Here is a 15,663-nt window from a genome sequence, read left to right on the forward strand (position 1 = left end):
CCCTATTTGTTTACTTTGCTGTGCTTGTAGAACATCACTGTTCATTATCAACCAGTAATTACTGTAAATTACATGATCTGGAACATTATTAATATTTAATATAAAACAAAGAAAAGGCTCCTTCAGATCTGGGTGTCGGGTAAATGTTTCGCGCTCTATATTTTGAAGGGGGAGGGAGCGCGCTATGACGTAGCGCTGGTTTCTCTCAGGTCCTGTAAGCGAATATAAATGGCCTCCCTTCAACACTCACAGACTATTCTTCTACTTCGTCTTCTTTTGAGCATCACATCACCTCTGTTTCGCATCATGTCTGGACGAGGAAAAGGTGGGAAAGGGCTCGGAAAAGGAGGCGCGAAGCGTCACCGTAAAGTTCTGCGCGATAACATCCAGGGAATCACCAAACCCGCCATTCGGCGTCTGGCTCGCCGCGGCGGCGTCAAGCGCATCTCCGGGCTGATCTACGAGGAGACTCGCGGGGTGTTGAAGGTGTTCCTGGAGAACGTGATCCGCGATGCCGTCACCTACACCGAGCACGCCAAGAGGAAGACCGTCACCGCCATGGATGTCGTGTACGCGCTGAAGCGACAGGGACGCACCTTGTACGGCTTCGGGGGATAAACGCCTGAAACCGGAGAAACTGACGAACCCAACGGCTCTTTTAAGAGCCACACACTCACGCACAGAAAGAGTTGATAAAATCCCACGTTTTCTGAATAAACTTCTGTAATAACCACACAATTACAGTTTCACAGTAACGTCGTTTTTTATTTCGACAAATTACTTAGGTCCTCATCTTCTATAGGTTACTAAAGAGAAATTATATGCCATTTCATAATCGAACAGGCCAAAGCCATATTCTAATTATGCATATAAATCTAATCAGCATTACTTTTCTCTGTGGATTTAATTAATACAAAATAACAGTTACATAAGAATTTCCACAATGTACATGATTACAAAGGAACACATTTAAGATATTACAATAGTTTACATATTAGGCCTAAGTTACATATACAAATAATTCTATAACTCAATGAATAATTTATCACATTGTAATTACTATTAACTACATGAATCACTATTTTACTTATATATTTTCTTTTTTAATTACACGATTGTGCAAAATACATGTATAGAACTGTTTATTTTCTCAAAATATCACTTAAATCTATTAAAAAAAGTGCGCGAAATGAAACAAAGGAAACTGTCGTTCAAACATGGGTGGTGGGCGGGGCTATTTTTAAGCGTCTGTGATTGGCCCTCGTTCCCCTCATGATGCTTTGAGTTGTCCAATGAAACATGAGGTTATGGGTTCGGCCAATGGCAACAGGCAATCAGATGGTTTGAGTCTCTCTTTTGTAAATTAGCATAGGTCAGTGTATAATAGCCTCTGTGTCGCTCCTGAGTTCACACTGACTCGTCAGTTTAACGATCATCCATTATCATGCCTGAACCAGCCAAGCCCGCGCCGAAGAAAGGCTCCAAGAAAGCCGTCACCAAGACCGCCGCGAAGGGAGGGAAGAAGCGTAGAAAGTCCAGGAAGGAGAGCTACGCCATCTATGTCTACAAAGTGCTGAAGCAGGTTCACCCTGACACCGGCATCTCCTCCAAGGCGATGGGCATCATGAACTCTTTCGTCAACGACATCTTTGAGCGCATCGCCGGTGAGGCGTCTCGTCTCGCTCACTACAACAAGCGCTCCACCATCACGTCGAGAGAGATCCAGACCGCCGTGCGTCTGCTGCTGCCCGGAGAGCTGGCCAAACACGCCGTGTCTGAGGGCACCAAGGCCGTCACCAAGTACACCAGCTCCAAGTAGAGTCCGAGGAGGCGCTCACACACAAAGGCTCTTTTAAGAGCCACACATCATCCTGGAAAAGAGATTATCACGCTTGTGGGGGAAACCCTTACTATTACTATTACCTACTACTAACTGTAGCTTATGTAGTTTAACATTTATGTAACGTTAAGTGTCCGATTTTCATTTTTTTGTGAACGTATTCTGGATTGCAGTGAATTGGATTAATCTGCAATATTTTTTAATGCGATGTAAAAGATGTAAATAAATTATGTTTATTTTTTTTTATATAAAGATTTTTTTGTAACTTACATTTCCAAAATAAATGCAGCCTTGCATTTAGACCTTGGCTAAACTTAGAACTGCCTAAATTCTTAATTAAAACCATAGCATATCAAGTATTAAGGAGAACAATGGTACTTGTTGTTTAAAGGACAAAACAAACTGAAGTTTAAAGCGGTGAAATAGATGAAACCTGAATGAATTACAGACACAAACAGATGAAAACTTGTGTAGGAAAACTGTCACTTCAATAAACTGAGATCAGTTTTTATTGTGTTATTTTTATTTTATTGTAGTGAGTTTGTAAATATGGAGTATTTATTTTTGGTTTTGAGTTTACCAGACAAATTATCCATCCGCTTGAAAACAGATTTCTGAACCAGCCTGAAAGCAACTGGTACAAGTATTACCTTCTGCTATAAATATTTACAATGCTTATAAACTATTTTAAGATGTAAAGTGAGTTGTTTCACATTTGTTACACTTTACAATAAGTCTCATTTGTTAACCCGTTAATGCATTTACTGACATAAACATTGAGCAATATTTTTTACAGCGTTTGTTAATGTTAGTTAAATGTGTTTATATTCATGTTAGTTCTCAGTGCATTAATGTTAACATATGCAACTCTGATCTTAAACATGTGTTAGTAAATATTGGGATTAACATTAACTAAGATTAAATATATGCTATAATTGTCATTCATTGTTAGTTTATGTTAACTATAATGTATAGCTAATGATAACAAATAACTAAGTGTTACTAAAATATCTGTCAACTCTCATTTACTGAAGCCAATGATGTTTACTTCCTAATACAATCTTATTGGAACTATTTTAAGATTTTAAAATAGTTTTACCATACCAAAATGTAGTCGAATAGTCTTCTCTGATTATTAGTGTTGATTATTATTCTGTATAGATTATAATGAGGTATATTCTTATCTTTGCACTATATTTGAATGTTAAAGTGTAAATTGCAGGTTAACCACCACAACCAATTAATGTGTAAATTAAAGTGCTCAATATATATATATATATATATATATATATATATATATATATATATATATATATATATTAAAAATTTCTGTCTTAAAATGACATTAATTGGGCTTTCTTCAAAGGAAGGATGTTTTTTACAGTAACTGGGTGATGACAGTCGTTCAACAGTCTGTGGTCATCGTTGCCTGATTCTCCTTTTCATGATGGGTCATACATAAGATCATATCTGGACTGCAGTGATTATCACAATACTTGACCTATAAAAATAAATCTTAATGTTTCTCGATTCTTGTTTGGTTGTCATGGTGCTGACGAAATGCCCGCGCAGCGTATTTTGCAGTCAGATTGCGAACAGCCCGTCCCCCCTTCACAACGACGAGCACATTTCACAGAGGGACACTCAAGTTTAGCTAAGTTATGTTAAACTAAAATGAAACAGAGCAACGTACTAAAGTTCGTGTCAAAAAGACCACGACCGCCCCAGGAGGAAGATAATGCAGATGTTCAGGAGCCTCAGCCATCAGTCTCGAGTAGTAAGGAGCTGAACAGCTCTGCTAGTGATTATGTTAATTCTGCCATTTCTCCGTTCTCTAACGTCTACCTCACCTACACGCCAGTGTACAGGTACATACAGTCATGTCTTAGGCTAATTAATAGGCATATATACACAAGTGTGCAATAATGAACACGAATTAATCATGATTTACTATCGCAGCGTTATGTGCGTTTGTTTCAGACTCGACTAAGTCTAAGGCGTTTTCACACCTGAAAGTCCGCACCAAGGTCCGAACCAAAGTTCACGTTTTTATACATTTTTATACTTTCAGAAAGTTTTGGTTTGGTTTCACACTGCAGTTATGCGAGCGCACTAAAGAACTTTACGTGAAATACTTGCGTCCTGTCGTCATCATCTATGTGGGCTGCATCTCGACATTGATTGGTTTGTAAATGGACCTGCGTCTGACGTCGGCGTGTTGTCAATTCGGCGGGTAACTTTGACAACATGAATGAACAGACGCATATCGTTGCAACTGTATTGTTATTTTTATGGCATAATTACCTGCAGCTCCAACTATACACAAGGCTAACGTTAGTTCAAATTCCCCAACTGAACGTCCTCGTCGTGCGCACATTTTTATCGTCGCCGGCAGGAAAGGAGGAGGAATGGACACTCTCCGTCTCTGTAGCGGATGTAACCCGATCTTTCCGTCGGGTGAACATCCGTAAAGCCGCGGGTCCAGACGGTATTCCGGGCCGCGTCTTCAGAAAGTGCGCGAACCAACTAGCTGGTGTTTTTACGGACATTTTCAATTGGTCCCTCTCCTTGTCTGTAGTCCCCACATGCTTCAAAACGTCCATCATCGTACCTGTACCGAAGCAAACCAACATCACCTGCTTAAATGACTGTCGCCCTGTTGCTCTGACCCCCATCATCAGTAAATGCTTTGAGAGACTAGTCAGAGATTACATCTGCTCTGTTCTACCTTCCTCACTGGACCCACTGCAGTTTGCATACCGCAATAACCGCTCCACTGATGATGCTATTGCATCTACAATACACACTGCTCTCTCCCACCTGGAAAAGAGGAACACATATGTGAGAATGCTATTTGTAGACTACAGCTCAGCATTCAATACCATAGTGCCCTCCTTGCTTGATGTGAAACTCCGGGCTCTGGGCTTAAACAGCTTGCTGTGCAGCTGGATCCTGGACTTCCTGTCAAACAGACGCCAGGTGGTTAGAATAGGCAGCAACATCTCCTCATCACTGACCCTCAACACTGGAGCCCCTCAGGGCTGTGTTCTCAGCCCACTCTTGTACTCCTTGTACACATATGACTGCGTGGCAACTCACAGCTCTAATTCCATCATCAAGTTTGCTGATGATACTACGGTCGTAGGTCTGATCACCGACAACGATGAAACGGCCTACAGAGAGGAGGTGCTCACTCTGACGCACTGGTGTCAGAGGAACAACCTCTCCCTCAACATCAGCAAAACCAAGGAGCTAGTGGTCGACTTCAGGAAGAACGACAGAGAACACAGCCCCATCACCATCAATGGAGCACCGGTGGAGAGAGTCAGCAGCTTCAAGTTCCTCGGTGTCCACATCACAGAGGAACTCACATGGTCCGTCCACACTGAGGCCGTCGTGAAGAAGGCTCATCAGCGCCTCTTCTTCCTGAGACGGCTGAGGAAGTTTGGAATGAACCGCCACATCCTCACACAGTTCTACACCAGCACCGTCGAGAGCATCCTGACTGGCTGCATCACTGCCTGGTATGGCAATACTACCAGCCGTAACCGCAAAGCCTTGCGAAGGGTGGTGCGCACTGCCAGCCGTATCATCGGAGGTGAGCTTCCCTCCCTCCAGGATATTTATGCCAGGCGGTGTGTGAAGAAAGCTCGGAGGATCATCAGAGACTCTAGCCACCCGAGCCATGGGCTGCTCTCACTGCTACCCTCAGGCCGGCGGTACCGCAGCATCAGGACACACACCAGCCGACTCCATGACAGCTTCTTCCCACAAGCAATTAGATTTCTAAACTCTTGATCCCTCATGATCAATAACCATAAACATTCTAACTGTCAACACAGCACAACATAACCTACTGCATTTACATAATATATATATATATATATATATATATATTTGCACCTTACGAGTATCTACTCTATGTATAATTACCTCTTTTTGTATTTTTGTATACTGTTGTATATGTAAATTGTTGTATATTGTATATTGTTGTATATTGTAAACTGTTGTATATTGTACATTGTATATTATTATTGTTCTGTTAGTGTATATGGTACTGTAAATCTGATGTTTGCTGTAATTGTTTTCGTCACATCGTGTCATACTGCTATGTTGCTCGGAACTGCACCTAAGAATTTCACCCACTGTTGCACTTGTGTATATGGTTGTGTGACAATAAAAGGATTTGATTTGATTTGATTGATTTGAATGGTCATCAGACCATGATACTTTAATTAAAAACCTCGTCTCCTCCTCTCCCCATGTGCGTACGGCTCATTTTTCCTGCCACCTTCTGTTTTTTCGGCTATGCGGGAACCACCGGAACTTCCTGTAAAAGGTCTGAAAGTCCGAACCATACAGAAATGCTTTCACACTAGAAACGAAACAAACCTTTTTTTCAGTTTGATCCGGACTGAGACTACCTCTTTTCGTCGGACCAAATTTCCTCTGTTTGGTCCGGACTGTGATCCGGGGTAGGTTTCACACCTGTAATTTTGATTCGGAACAAACTGAAAAGTCCGAAAGTCCGGACTAAACAAGGTAGGTGTGAAAGGGCCCTAAGGCCAGCACTCAGGACGTAACAGCCCCATCCGACTTATCCACCATTGATGACCCTGTTACCCAGCCCAAACTCAGTTCATTTCCAGTCACCACTATAGCAGGCAAAGAAAGAAGTTTTAATGTCCGGTGGTACGAAAAGTTCCCATGGCTAGAGTACAGTATTTCGAGAGACGCTGTGTTTTGTAAGCCATGTCGCCATTTCCCTGAAGCAGCCACTGAGAGCCGATTTATAAAAACTGGCTTTAGAGACTGGAAGCATCTCTCCCAGTGTTGTGTTTAAACACGAGGCTAGCAGGGACACATGCTACAGCGCTGGGCAGGTCTGAAGGATACCGACAAAGCCATAAACCAGGACGGGGAAATATAATTAACCAGCTGCACAAAGATGCTGTCAACAGTTCGTTTCTGGAAAGGAATAGAGAACACTTTAAAGTTGTAATAGACCTCGTTTTTTTTTGTGCAAAACAAGACATTCCCTTGTGTGGGTATCGTGAAACTGAAGAGGCACTGAACAAAGGTAACTTCTTAGAATTATTTCTACTGATCTCCAATTATCATCCAGAAATAAAAAGACGACTGGACGAATTGCCTAGAAACGCGAAACTCACTAGCCCTGATATTCAAAATGAAATCCTGGAAATAGCCGCATCAATAATTATCCGCAAAATAAAGGCGGATTTGCACGATGAGACAGACACGCATTATGCAATTTTAGCAGACGAATGTAAAGACTTATGAAAAAAAGAGCTTGTGGCAGTCTGTATCCGATACATACATAAAGGCCTGCTGAAGGAAAGGGCTGTGGGGTTTGTAGAGACAGGGAACATGAGCGCAAGTGCTATATCAGCAAAACTCCTGCAAGTATTGGCGCCATTACAGCTGGATCCAGGTTTGTGCGTTGGATTTGGGTTCGATGGGGCATCGGGTATGTCCGGCAATAAAGGAGGAGTGCATGTAATTTTAAAGAAAACCTTTCCTCATGCAGTACATGTGCATTGTAATTCCCACCGCCTTAACCTCGTCCTGTGCACAGCATCAAAGGTGTCCCCTAGCATATCAACATTTTTTGACATCATTAACAACCAGTATAGTTTAATGACGGGGTCACATAGGCATGCTAGATTTATGGAAATGCAGCAACAGCTGCGGCCAGGGAAAACGAATTTGGAGCTAGAGAGGTCCTGTGACGTCAGACGGAGCTCGCGGTCAAGTGCAGTGAGTAAAGTGCTGACACTTTTGGGTCCTATATTGGAGACTCTTGCTGAATTTTCTGAAAGCTCAGGCAAGACAGAACTTGAGGCAGACTCAATACTGCAACAAATGCAAACTAAAAAAATTCTGTTTCTACTTGTAACGTTCAACAAGTTGTTTGAAACGAGTGACTTTGCCACTAAGGGCTTGCAGTCTGCCACTATATCAGTAGCAGATTGCATTGATCTAATCGAAAGGCTTAAGGAGAGCTACACTACATTCAGAAATGAAGAAAATGACATTGATAAAGTTATAGCACTGATGGATGATTTGATGAAAATGCATGAGATTGTGAATTTGGACGTCACTGGGGCGCGAAAGAGGAAGTTGCCAGCTAAGTTGGGCGATATGTTGATCGAGTCTACCGTGGGCAAAGCATCACGATCAAGGACAACTCTGACCTGAAACAATTGTGGAATGATATACTAGACAGGCAGATCATGGAACTGAACACCCGTTTTAAGGCTGACACGTACGGGTTACTGAGAGCAGCCGCTGCTTGCTTGCCTCAGGTCAAACACCTTCGGCAACAAGACTTTGTTACAGCCTGCCCGTGCACACTTTAACATCAGTGTTGATGATTCTGAACATGAGGTGTTTGTTCAGCAGCTAGAAAGAAAAGTATCAAATGGCAGGGCATTTCCATCACTTGTGGAGGTGCTCGATGCATGCCCATGCGATATCTTTCCAAGAATGAACCGTCTCCTACGAGTCCTCATCACACTACCAATAACAAGCTGTACTGTCGAACGATTCTTTTCCACTGTAAATGGGATAAAAACTAGTATCAGAGCAACAATGTTGACACATAGACTGAACTGTTTGTCCCTGCTCTCATTTGAAAGAGAATTGACTGAATTGTTGGACTATAACGAAATCATTGCAGTGTTCAACTGTAAGCCCCGTCGTCTCCTGCTATAAGCTATCCAACAAAAGTAAGCCAATCTACGTTTACTATGTAGTTGCCTAGTCAATGTTGTTTATTTAACGTGGTATATGTGGCCGCTGAGCCAGACTATGACCAAGCATTGTTTTTACACACTGTCCACTACTGTCCTGCTGATTTGCATCTGTCAGATGCGCGTGTGTGTGTGTAGTGTGGCCGTGCGCAGTGGAAATGCTGTTCTTATCGTTATGTTCTTAACACTGCTTATGATGACATACATGCTTGTGCTCTGATTAAACTGTGGTGTATTCAAGCAGGTGTAAGTTGCGTCGGCCTATTTTGATCACAGATGCATTTTAGGCTGTGCCCACCTGATTTTGTCTGGGCCCACCTACATTGTGATTCCTGGCTACGCTAGTGACTACTAGTATATCCCATTATCCTAAAACTGGGTTATTTTAGTGATAAATGTTAAGTGGTACGTGTTCTTTTACTGAATCATGTTTGCTGTAACCTGTAATGGTAAATGGAAAGTTAGAACCATGACGTCATTAGGACAGATAAGCGAATGCCTGTGTGATTTAGCTGAAGTTCTTAAAGTTACATCCACATAACGTTACATTTCCAGAACCCTGGCAAAGTAGGTATGTTTGTAGCCAGGTGGCTAGTGAGCTAGCATACAAACAGTTGTTCCTATACTACAGGATACGTATGTTTTGTAGTTAACGTTAGGGGGATAGCGTTAGTGAGATAAGTTACCCTGTACTGTCTGAACGATATATATTTGCACATACACACATTCAACAAATATGTGCAAACAAATGCGAGATATTGCATTACTTTCAATGTAGATATATAATTTATTCATTTAGCTGACACTTTTATCCAAAGCAACTTACAATTGCTGTATATGTCAGAGGTCGCACGCCTCTGCAGCAACTAGGGGTTAAGTGTCTTGCTCAGGGACACATTGGTGTCTCACAGTGGATTCGAACCCGGGTCTCTCACACCAAAGGCATGTGTCTTATCCACTGCGCCATCACCACCCCATATAAGCTTAATCTGCATCTATATCTTAAGAACTACAGATCATGAAACTGTCGACCAATTAAGTTTGTGTTGCCAGAATCACAAACGTTTATTTTTAATGCACAACATGGTGTTATTATTATTTTTTGTACAGTAAGAAACTATATTTCCGTGTAGCCAATTGCCTTATATCACCAAACAATTTTACATGTGCTTGCAGGTACCAGCCACATCAGTTAGCCTATCAAGGAACAGCAGGTTAGTCTTTCCATGTAGCACCAACTTGAGCCATAGCCATGATTGCATATGACTCATGAGTGTGTATTACTACATTTATTTATGTATTGTACATGCAGTTTAATGTAGCAGCTTTAATGTAGTTAGGCTTGATGTTTCTGCTTTCCAAGCAACTAGCCTACTTTCTATGGAGAGTTTCTATGGTTTATATAGCAATATGGTTACAGTTCCCTTGCTAAAATATGCTGTGTTGATTTGGTTTAAGATTGTAAACTGCATTTTCTTATAAATGTATTGTTTTTATAAATTAATTATAAACTTTCTTTTAACAGATTTGAAGAACCTCTGTAATCTCTCTGCCTTTTGCAGTATAACGCAGACAAGTGAGTTAATTAAACTTCGGACCTTAAACACTCGCATCACCAACGAATCACTGGCACCCAATTACCCAGCATTGAAAACATTTATCTGAGCACTGCCTTCTTGGGTAGGAAAAGAAACCTTATCAGTGATGTTTCCCACCTTAACCATGGACGTTAAACCTTTCAGGAAGTTGTATGCAAACCACTACCCAAATATTTTAATTTGTTTTTATGTGTACTTTGCTTTGTATCGCCCTCAGGTGTAAAAAATTAAATGACTGAGAAAGTCATCTGATCGGCCTACTGCACACCATTGAAAAATATGGAGGAGGAATTACACCGTGATCTTGAAGAAATCTTAGTCAAAATCAAAATCTTTAGGTGTACAGAAAGCATAAATCAAATATTATTTTCCGTTTACTTTACTCTAGACCGATCTGGAAGACCAGTGGCCTCAACCATTGCCTTTGCAAGTAACTCAAGAAGTTGAGCTCCGTAAGCAATTGTTTTTTGTTGATTTCATGTACACTGAGTGTGTTCAACAAAATACTGTATTTCTATTACATATCTTTGACTTATTAGTCTCTTTGACTATACTAACAGACAGGTAATTTTGTAAAAAACATTTTCAGATGAGCTCCTGAACAGTTGAAAAGAGTTCCCCTCCATTCCTTACAAGTAATCCCATTTCATGTTGATTTGCATCTGTTCTGTTGTCTGAATGCAATTGTCTAATTCTAGGAACTGCAAGCACACCTGAAGTCTCAACTACCAAACAACAGTTTGGAGTTATAGATGCACAATGGATTATTGGTAAGTTTACCTCAAATGTTTTTACCCACCGGAACTGTATCACTGACTGTCTTCATAAAGTCCCTCTGAATTAATAAAAGTGCATTTTTAAAAAGAAAACTTTTTGTGTTAAATGTACAAATTTCCGAGAGATTACTTTTTTTCATGTCTTTTTAAACAATATAAACTTTGTGTGCAACATGAAGAGTTTGTGCTCTTGGTTTACACGCTTCTAACATGTAAGAATTGTAATGTAATTACATTTTTTTATTGCAAGATTTACAACTACAGCTACTCCAAAATGCAATGGACTGTGATGAACCCAGATCAGCAGCATCTCATGATTGGGCATTGAGGCGAACGCTGGCAGGAAGCAAGGCCAAAACTCCTTAACAGTTTGCTTGCCTCAGACTGTGTGCATTATGGTCCTTGTGATCACTGCAGCTCGAAAGAAGCAGTCAAGGACTGTTTCCCGAAACCCCGTTACTGTGGGCAGTGTGACGTTTCTATGCATCAACATCTAGTTTTGCACAACAGAGAGACTCAAATAGATGGGTTTTATAAACCTCTCCCACCATCAACTGCTGTGCAAGACCTTAGTGGCCAAAATGTCATATATGAGCGAGGTAAAAAGTACTTGAAAGCTTCAAAATGTTGTTATTTATTTCCTTTTTTATAGTTAATATGTGTTTCCTTTCATCTAGTGTGTTTGCTGCCCATTACACAACCTGACAAAATTTGTGATTGTGACCATCAAAACCTGTCTGTTGTAGCTGGACGATCAGGTGTACTTATCTGTATTTAAATGGTTGACTGCAATGTTTTGTATTGTATTTGTCTATTGGTCTGAAGAGTATCAATGTGTGTTTACTATTTATATATATTCTTTTTAAATCTTTGCAGGTCGCTATGACCTCTTCCTGCCAGTTATTAATTGCAGAACATGTCTTGCATCATGGACACCTGAGGTGGTGGACCTGTTGTTTAGTGGTTACTGGCCAGGCACTGTCGGGTTTCAAACCATATTGAGAGTGAGGAGTCACGTGCCGATTTGGGCGGGGTCTGAGCCTGTCGGCCATGATGGTAGGAGATGCTATCGGTTGCCAGGGGCAACGCCTTCAGAACTTCACAGAGGCGCTACTAAACGTTCCAGAGCTCTTTAATTTTTGCGCATTTATTATTTTCACGCATTTATTATTTTGGCGGGACAGAGACGGATCTACGAATATGAGGGGAAAAAAGGAAGGAAGTAAAGCAATGCAAAAAGATAAGGCGAAAGAAAAGGGACCTTACAGGAACAAGCTCACACCAAGCGCAAAACAGCGGTATTTGGAGAAGTAGCATCAAGATATTTGTTCTTTTGCACTAATAACAGTAGGCCTATTATTATTATTACTTATGTTGTCCAAAAAATATATATTCAGTTCTCAATAAATATTGTTAAGCCATATCAAGTTGTTTCAAGCGTTTATTTCAAAGAAATAAAAAAGTAATGAACAAGGCACTCAAACAACACTTTTGCACATGTTCGTTAAGCCACAGCAGACAATCTTATCAAAGGCATCAGCCAACCAAGCAATCCAGCGTCTCGTCAGGTCAGAGACTTGCTTTCCCTGATGCTGTGTCCATTTCGGTAACCTAAAAAACTGTATTCCATTGTTCCTATGTTTTCCGTATGTATCGTGTGAGGTACTGGAGCAGTTTTTAACGCAGCAGTGACGTCCAGGCATGGTAAAAGAGTGCGGAATTGCGAGAATCTCCTCTACTACCGAGTTAACAACACACAGAAACAATCATGTTTTCATTGTTTTGCCGCGGTAATCCTGCCAACATGGCGGAGAGGGGAGCGGCTCTGTACAATGACGACAACTCCTCACTCTCAATACCAGGTAGACCTTTACACATCTTTTGAGGAGCTGAAGATCACTGCACCTGGGCTTTCAAGACAAGCATTTGTGAATATGTTACAACAGCGCTCACAACAATTTGGAAGGGTAAGACTTGGAAATCCATTCGTTTTTTGCATTTACGCAAGTCTTACTGGCATGTCACTGTATTCAAATTTTCATAATTCCAGAGTGGTAACATTTGTGGCAACGTCTTCCAAAAAGCTTTCCTTGAATGGACATATTGTCATCATGAAAGAGAAAAACTCTGCGGCATTGATCACTTCTCTTGCCCAGCTTGCACCCCAGATACAGTTGCTGTTTCTGCAGATGGAAACAGAAAATTATATCGATTCAACAAAACAAAGAGGTATATTATTACATCTATATTAATCATTTAGCAGACGCCTTTATCCAAAGCGACTTACAAATGAGGAGAACAATGGAAGCAATCAGACCAACAATAGGGCATTATTATACAAGTGCTGTAACAAGTCTCAGTTAGTCTAGCACAGTACACATAGCAAGGTATTATTTTATTTATTTTAATCAGGAAAAAAATATATAATAATGTAGAATAGATAAAAGGTAAGTGCTAGTATTAATTGGTCTGGTGTTGACATAAAAGATGTCTAGATTTTTTTTTAATCAATATATTATTAATAACATTACTCTGTCAACATTTCTTGTGAATATTTTTAGTCATTAACATATTTTCTTTATGTAGGGCAGAGGGACAACGATTTTTAGATGGAGTTTTTCTGGCCAATGACAAAGATGTAGCAACATTTGTTAATTGTGAGTTTGCAGACACTGCATATTGCTTAGAGGTCTGAACATGTTTGGAGGGGAGATATTTGCATACCCTCTGTTTCTTGAACTTGATATTTTTATTTTGGACATCTGGTGTGTATGCTGTAGGTGCAGTGGGGTGGCAAAAACCAAACAGGGGCAGGCTCAACGATTGGTGAAGAAGTTGAACAAGTAAACAGCTTTTTGTCCCGTGTGGCCCTAACTACAAAATACATGAGTAAGGCTGGTAAGTGGTCATTTTTTACAGTTCTCACGTGTTGTGCTTTGGTAGCGTTATGATTGTTAAAACAGCTTGCTTTTTGATTGTTTTCTTTCATTCATCTTACTTGGTGACTAACCACTAGTTGAAGAATCAGGATTTAGTTTGTATATATTTGATATGGCACTGTGTTACAGGTACATGGAAAAGGCATCTGTGGAACATCAACATGGGCTCTAAAAAGACGAACACCAAATGTGATGAAGAGGGCCTAGAGCTGGCAGTTTGCAGACACTGCATATTGCTTAGAGGTCTGAACATGTTTGGAGGGGAGATATTTGCATACCCTCTGTTTCTGCAAAATGAACTGGCCACAAAAACAAACTGCAAGTTCTTCTGCACTGACATAATGTGTCGATATTGGCCCTATCTGCAAAAGGTGGCTCTAGCATTCCCAGAAATGCAAAACTTAACTCAGATGTTTCTTTCATTCATCTTACTTGGTGACTAACCACTAGTTGAAAAGCACATTTAATCATTTCATCATTACAGCACGAGTAGATATGACCACATTGCATGCCAGAGGATGGAATGAGCGAAAAAAAAGAAACCTGCACAAGTATTTGTCTACACGGTACTTGAAGGTAAGTAAAAATAAAGATTTCATCAATCGAGGTTAAATTTCATCTCACTTAAGTCCACTGATAAGTTGTAAATACTTAGTACCTAATACTTTCAGTATTGCAGAAGGTTTGTGTGACTTTCCGTTAATTATATTTTTGAGACTATCCAAAAGACAAAGGACGTCAAAGAGGACATTGAGGCTATAAAGAAGTGCACTCAAAGGTCTGATGAGGAACTGCAACAGTGGGTCACTGATGTGAGACAGTGGGCAGTTGACAGTAAGTATTTACTTGTTGCTTGAAATAAAATCTGGTAAGTGAACGGTTTGTTTTCTACAAACTTGAAAAACATTAACGTTAATTGTAAGACAATTATATGCTATGACTGAGGGCGGCTATTTTGCCGTGGACTGGGTTTCATGTTCAACGCACAACTCTTTCAGATTGTTTCTTTCATGCTGAGTAATTAGGATAAAAAAGCGCGATTTTGTTAGTTTGCTTAAAAACTATTAACGTTTCCTGTCGTTTCAACAGCAAGGCAGATTTCTGATTATCACGGGATCAGCCATTTTGACGAACTTCACAAGTGAGAGCGCCCGTCAATTCCGCAGTGAGCTAACTTAACGTTAACGTTAGTGGAGTTTTTGCATGACATGTAAAATTGCGATCTCTTGCACTGGTAAGTGACAAAACAGTTTGTTTTATTCAAAAAACAGTAACTGTACAAGTATATGTTTTGACTGGGGTTATTTTGTCAATAATGATGCTAAAGAATTGGGAGTTAATCAGGGTTTCAGTTTCTTTCCTGCTCAGCAAGTAACGTTAGGATTTTTTTTTTAAATCGATTTTAAAAAAAAGATATTTTTGATGAAGTCTGAGAGCTCTCTGACCCCTCCATAGACAGCAATTTAATGAACACTTTCAAGGCCCAGAAAGGTAGTCAAAAACATCGTTAAAATCGTCTGTGTGACTCCAGTAGTTCATCCCTTAATTTTATGAAGCGACAAGAATACTTTTTGTGCGCAAAAACTAGCCTGTGTCAGACTCTTACGCTGTTGACGTAACATAAACCGTGCAACGCTTCCAGAATGCCGGCTTACCGCTGGCCGACGCTATTCGGGTGACCACCACGATGCATGCGCGCGATTCGTTCCTTATCTGGTTGTTAAGTCGTGACGTAAC

General features: G+C 40.5%; 2 protein-coding genes and 3 long non-coding RNA genes across 5 annotated transcripts; all 5 read left to right on the top strand.

Annotated features, from left to right (window-relative positions):
* The first annotated feature begins 280 nt into the window (after positions 1 to 280).
* On the top strand, positions 281 to 751 carry LOC143703950 (histone H4). The gene has a single exon (XM_077197399.1). The coding sequence runs from the start codon at positions 307 to 309 to the stop codon at positions 616 to 618; it is 312 nt and encodes a 103-aa protein (XP_077053514.1). The 5' UTR covers positions 281 to 306; the 3' UTR covers positions 619 to 751.
* A 693-nt stretch (positions 752 to 1,444) lies between these two features.
* On the top strand, positions 1,445 to 2,021 carry LOC143703886 (histone H2B-like). The gene has a single exon (XM_077197366.1). It carries the CDS (start codon positions 1,445 to 1,447, stop codon positions 1,817 to 1,819), a length of 375 nt encoding a protein of 124 aa, XP_077053481.1. The 3' UTR covers positions 1,820 to 2,021.
* Positions 2,022 to 10,905: 8,884 nt separating this feature from the next.
* On the top strand, positions 10,906 to 11,761 carry LOC143703951 (uncharacterized). The gene is made up of 3 exons (XR_013191498.1): positions 10,906 to 10,981; positions 11,238 to 11,586; positions 11,665 to 11,761. It is a non-coding gene; the product is annotated as an uncharacterized LOC143703951 (long non-coding RNA).
* A 107-nt stretch (positions 11,762 to 11,868) lies between these two features.
* LOC143703954 (uncharacterized) lies at positions 11,869 to 13,647 on the top strand. The gene is made up of 4 exons (XR_013191500.1): positions 11,869 to 11,991; positions 12,850 to 12,954; positions 13,038 to 13,216; positions 13,574 to 13,647. It is a non-coding gene; the product is annotated as an uncharacterized LOC143703954 (long non-coding RNA).
* A 118-nt stretch (positions 13,648 to 13,765) lies between these two features.
* Positions 13,766 to 14,755, top strand: LOC143703953 (uncharacterized). The gene is made up of 3 exons (XR_013191499.1): positions 13,766 to 13,885; positions 14,411 to 14,502; positions 14,643 to 14,755. It is a non-coding gene; the product is annotated as an uncharacterized LOC143703953 (long non-coding RNA).
* Positions 14,756 to 15,663: the final 908 nt, after the last annotated feature.

The sequence above is a fragment of the Siphateles boraxobius genome, unplaced genomic scaffold (genome assembly GCF_051911475.1).
Source record: "Siphateles boraxobius isolate OS27281-9 unplaced genomic scaffold, OSU_SipBor_1 39, whole genome shotgun sequence".
NCBI lineage: Eukaryota > Metazoa > Chordata > Actinopteri > Cypriniformes > Leuciscidae > Siphateles > Siphateles boraxobius.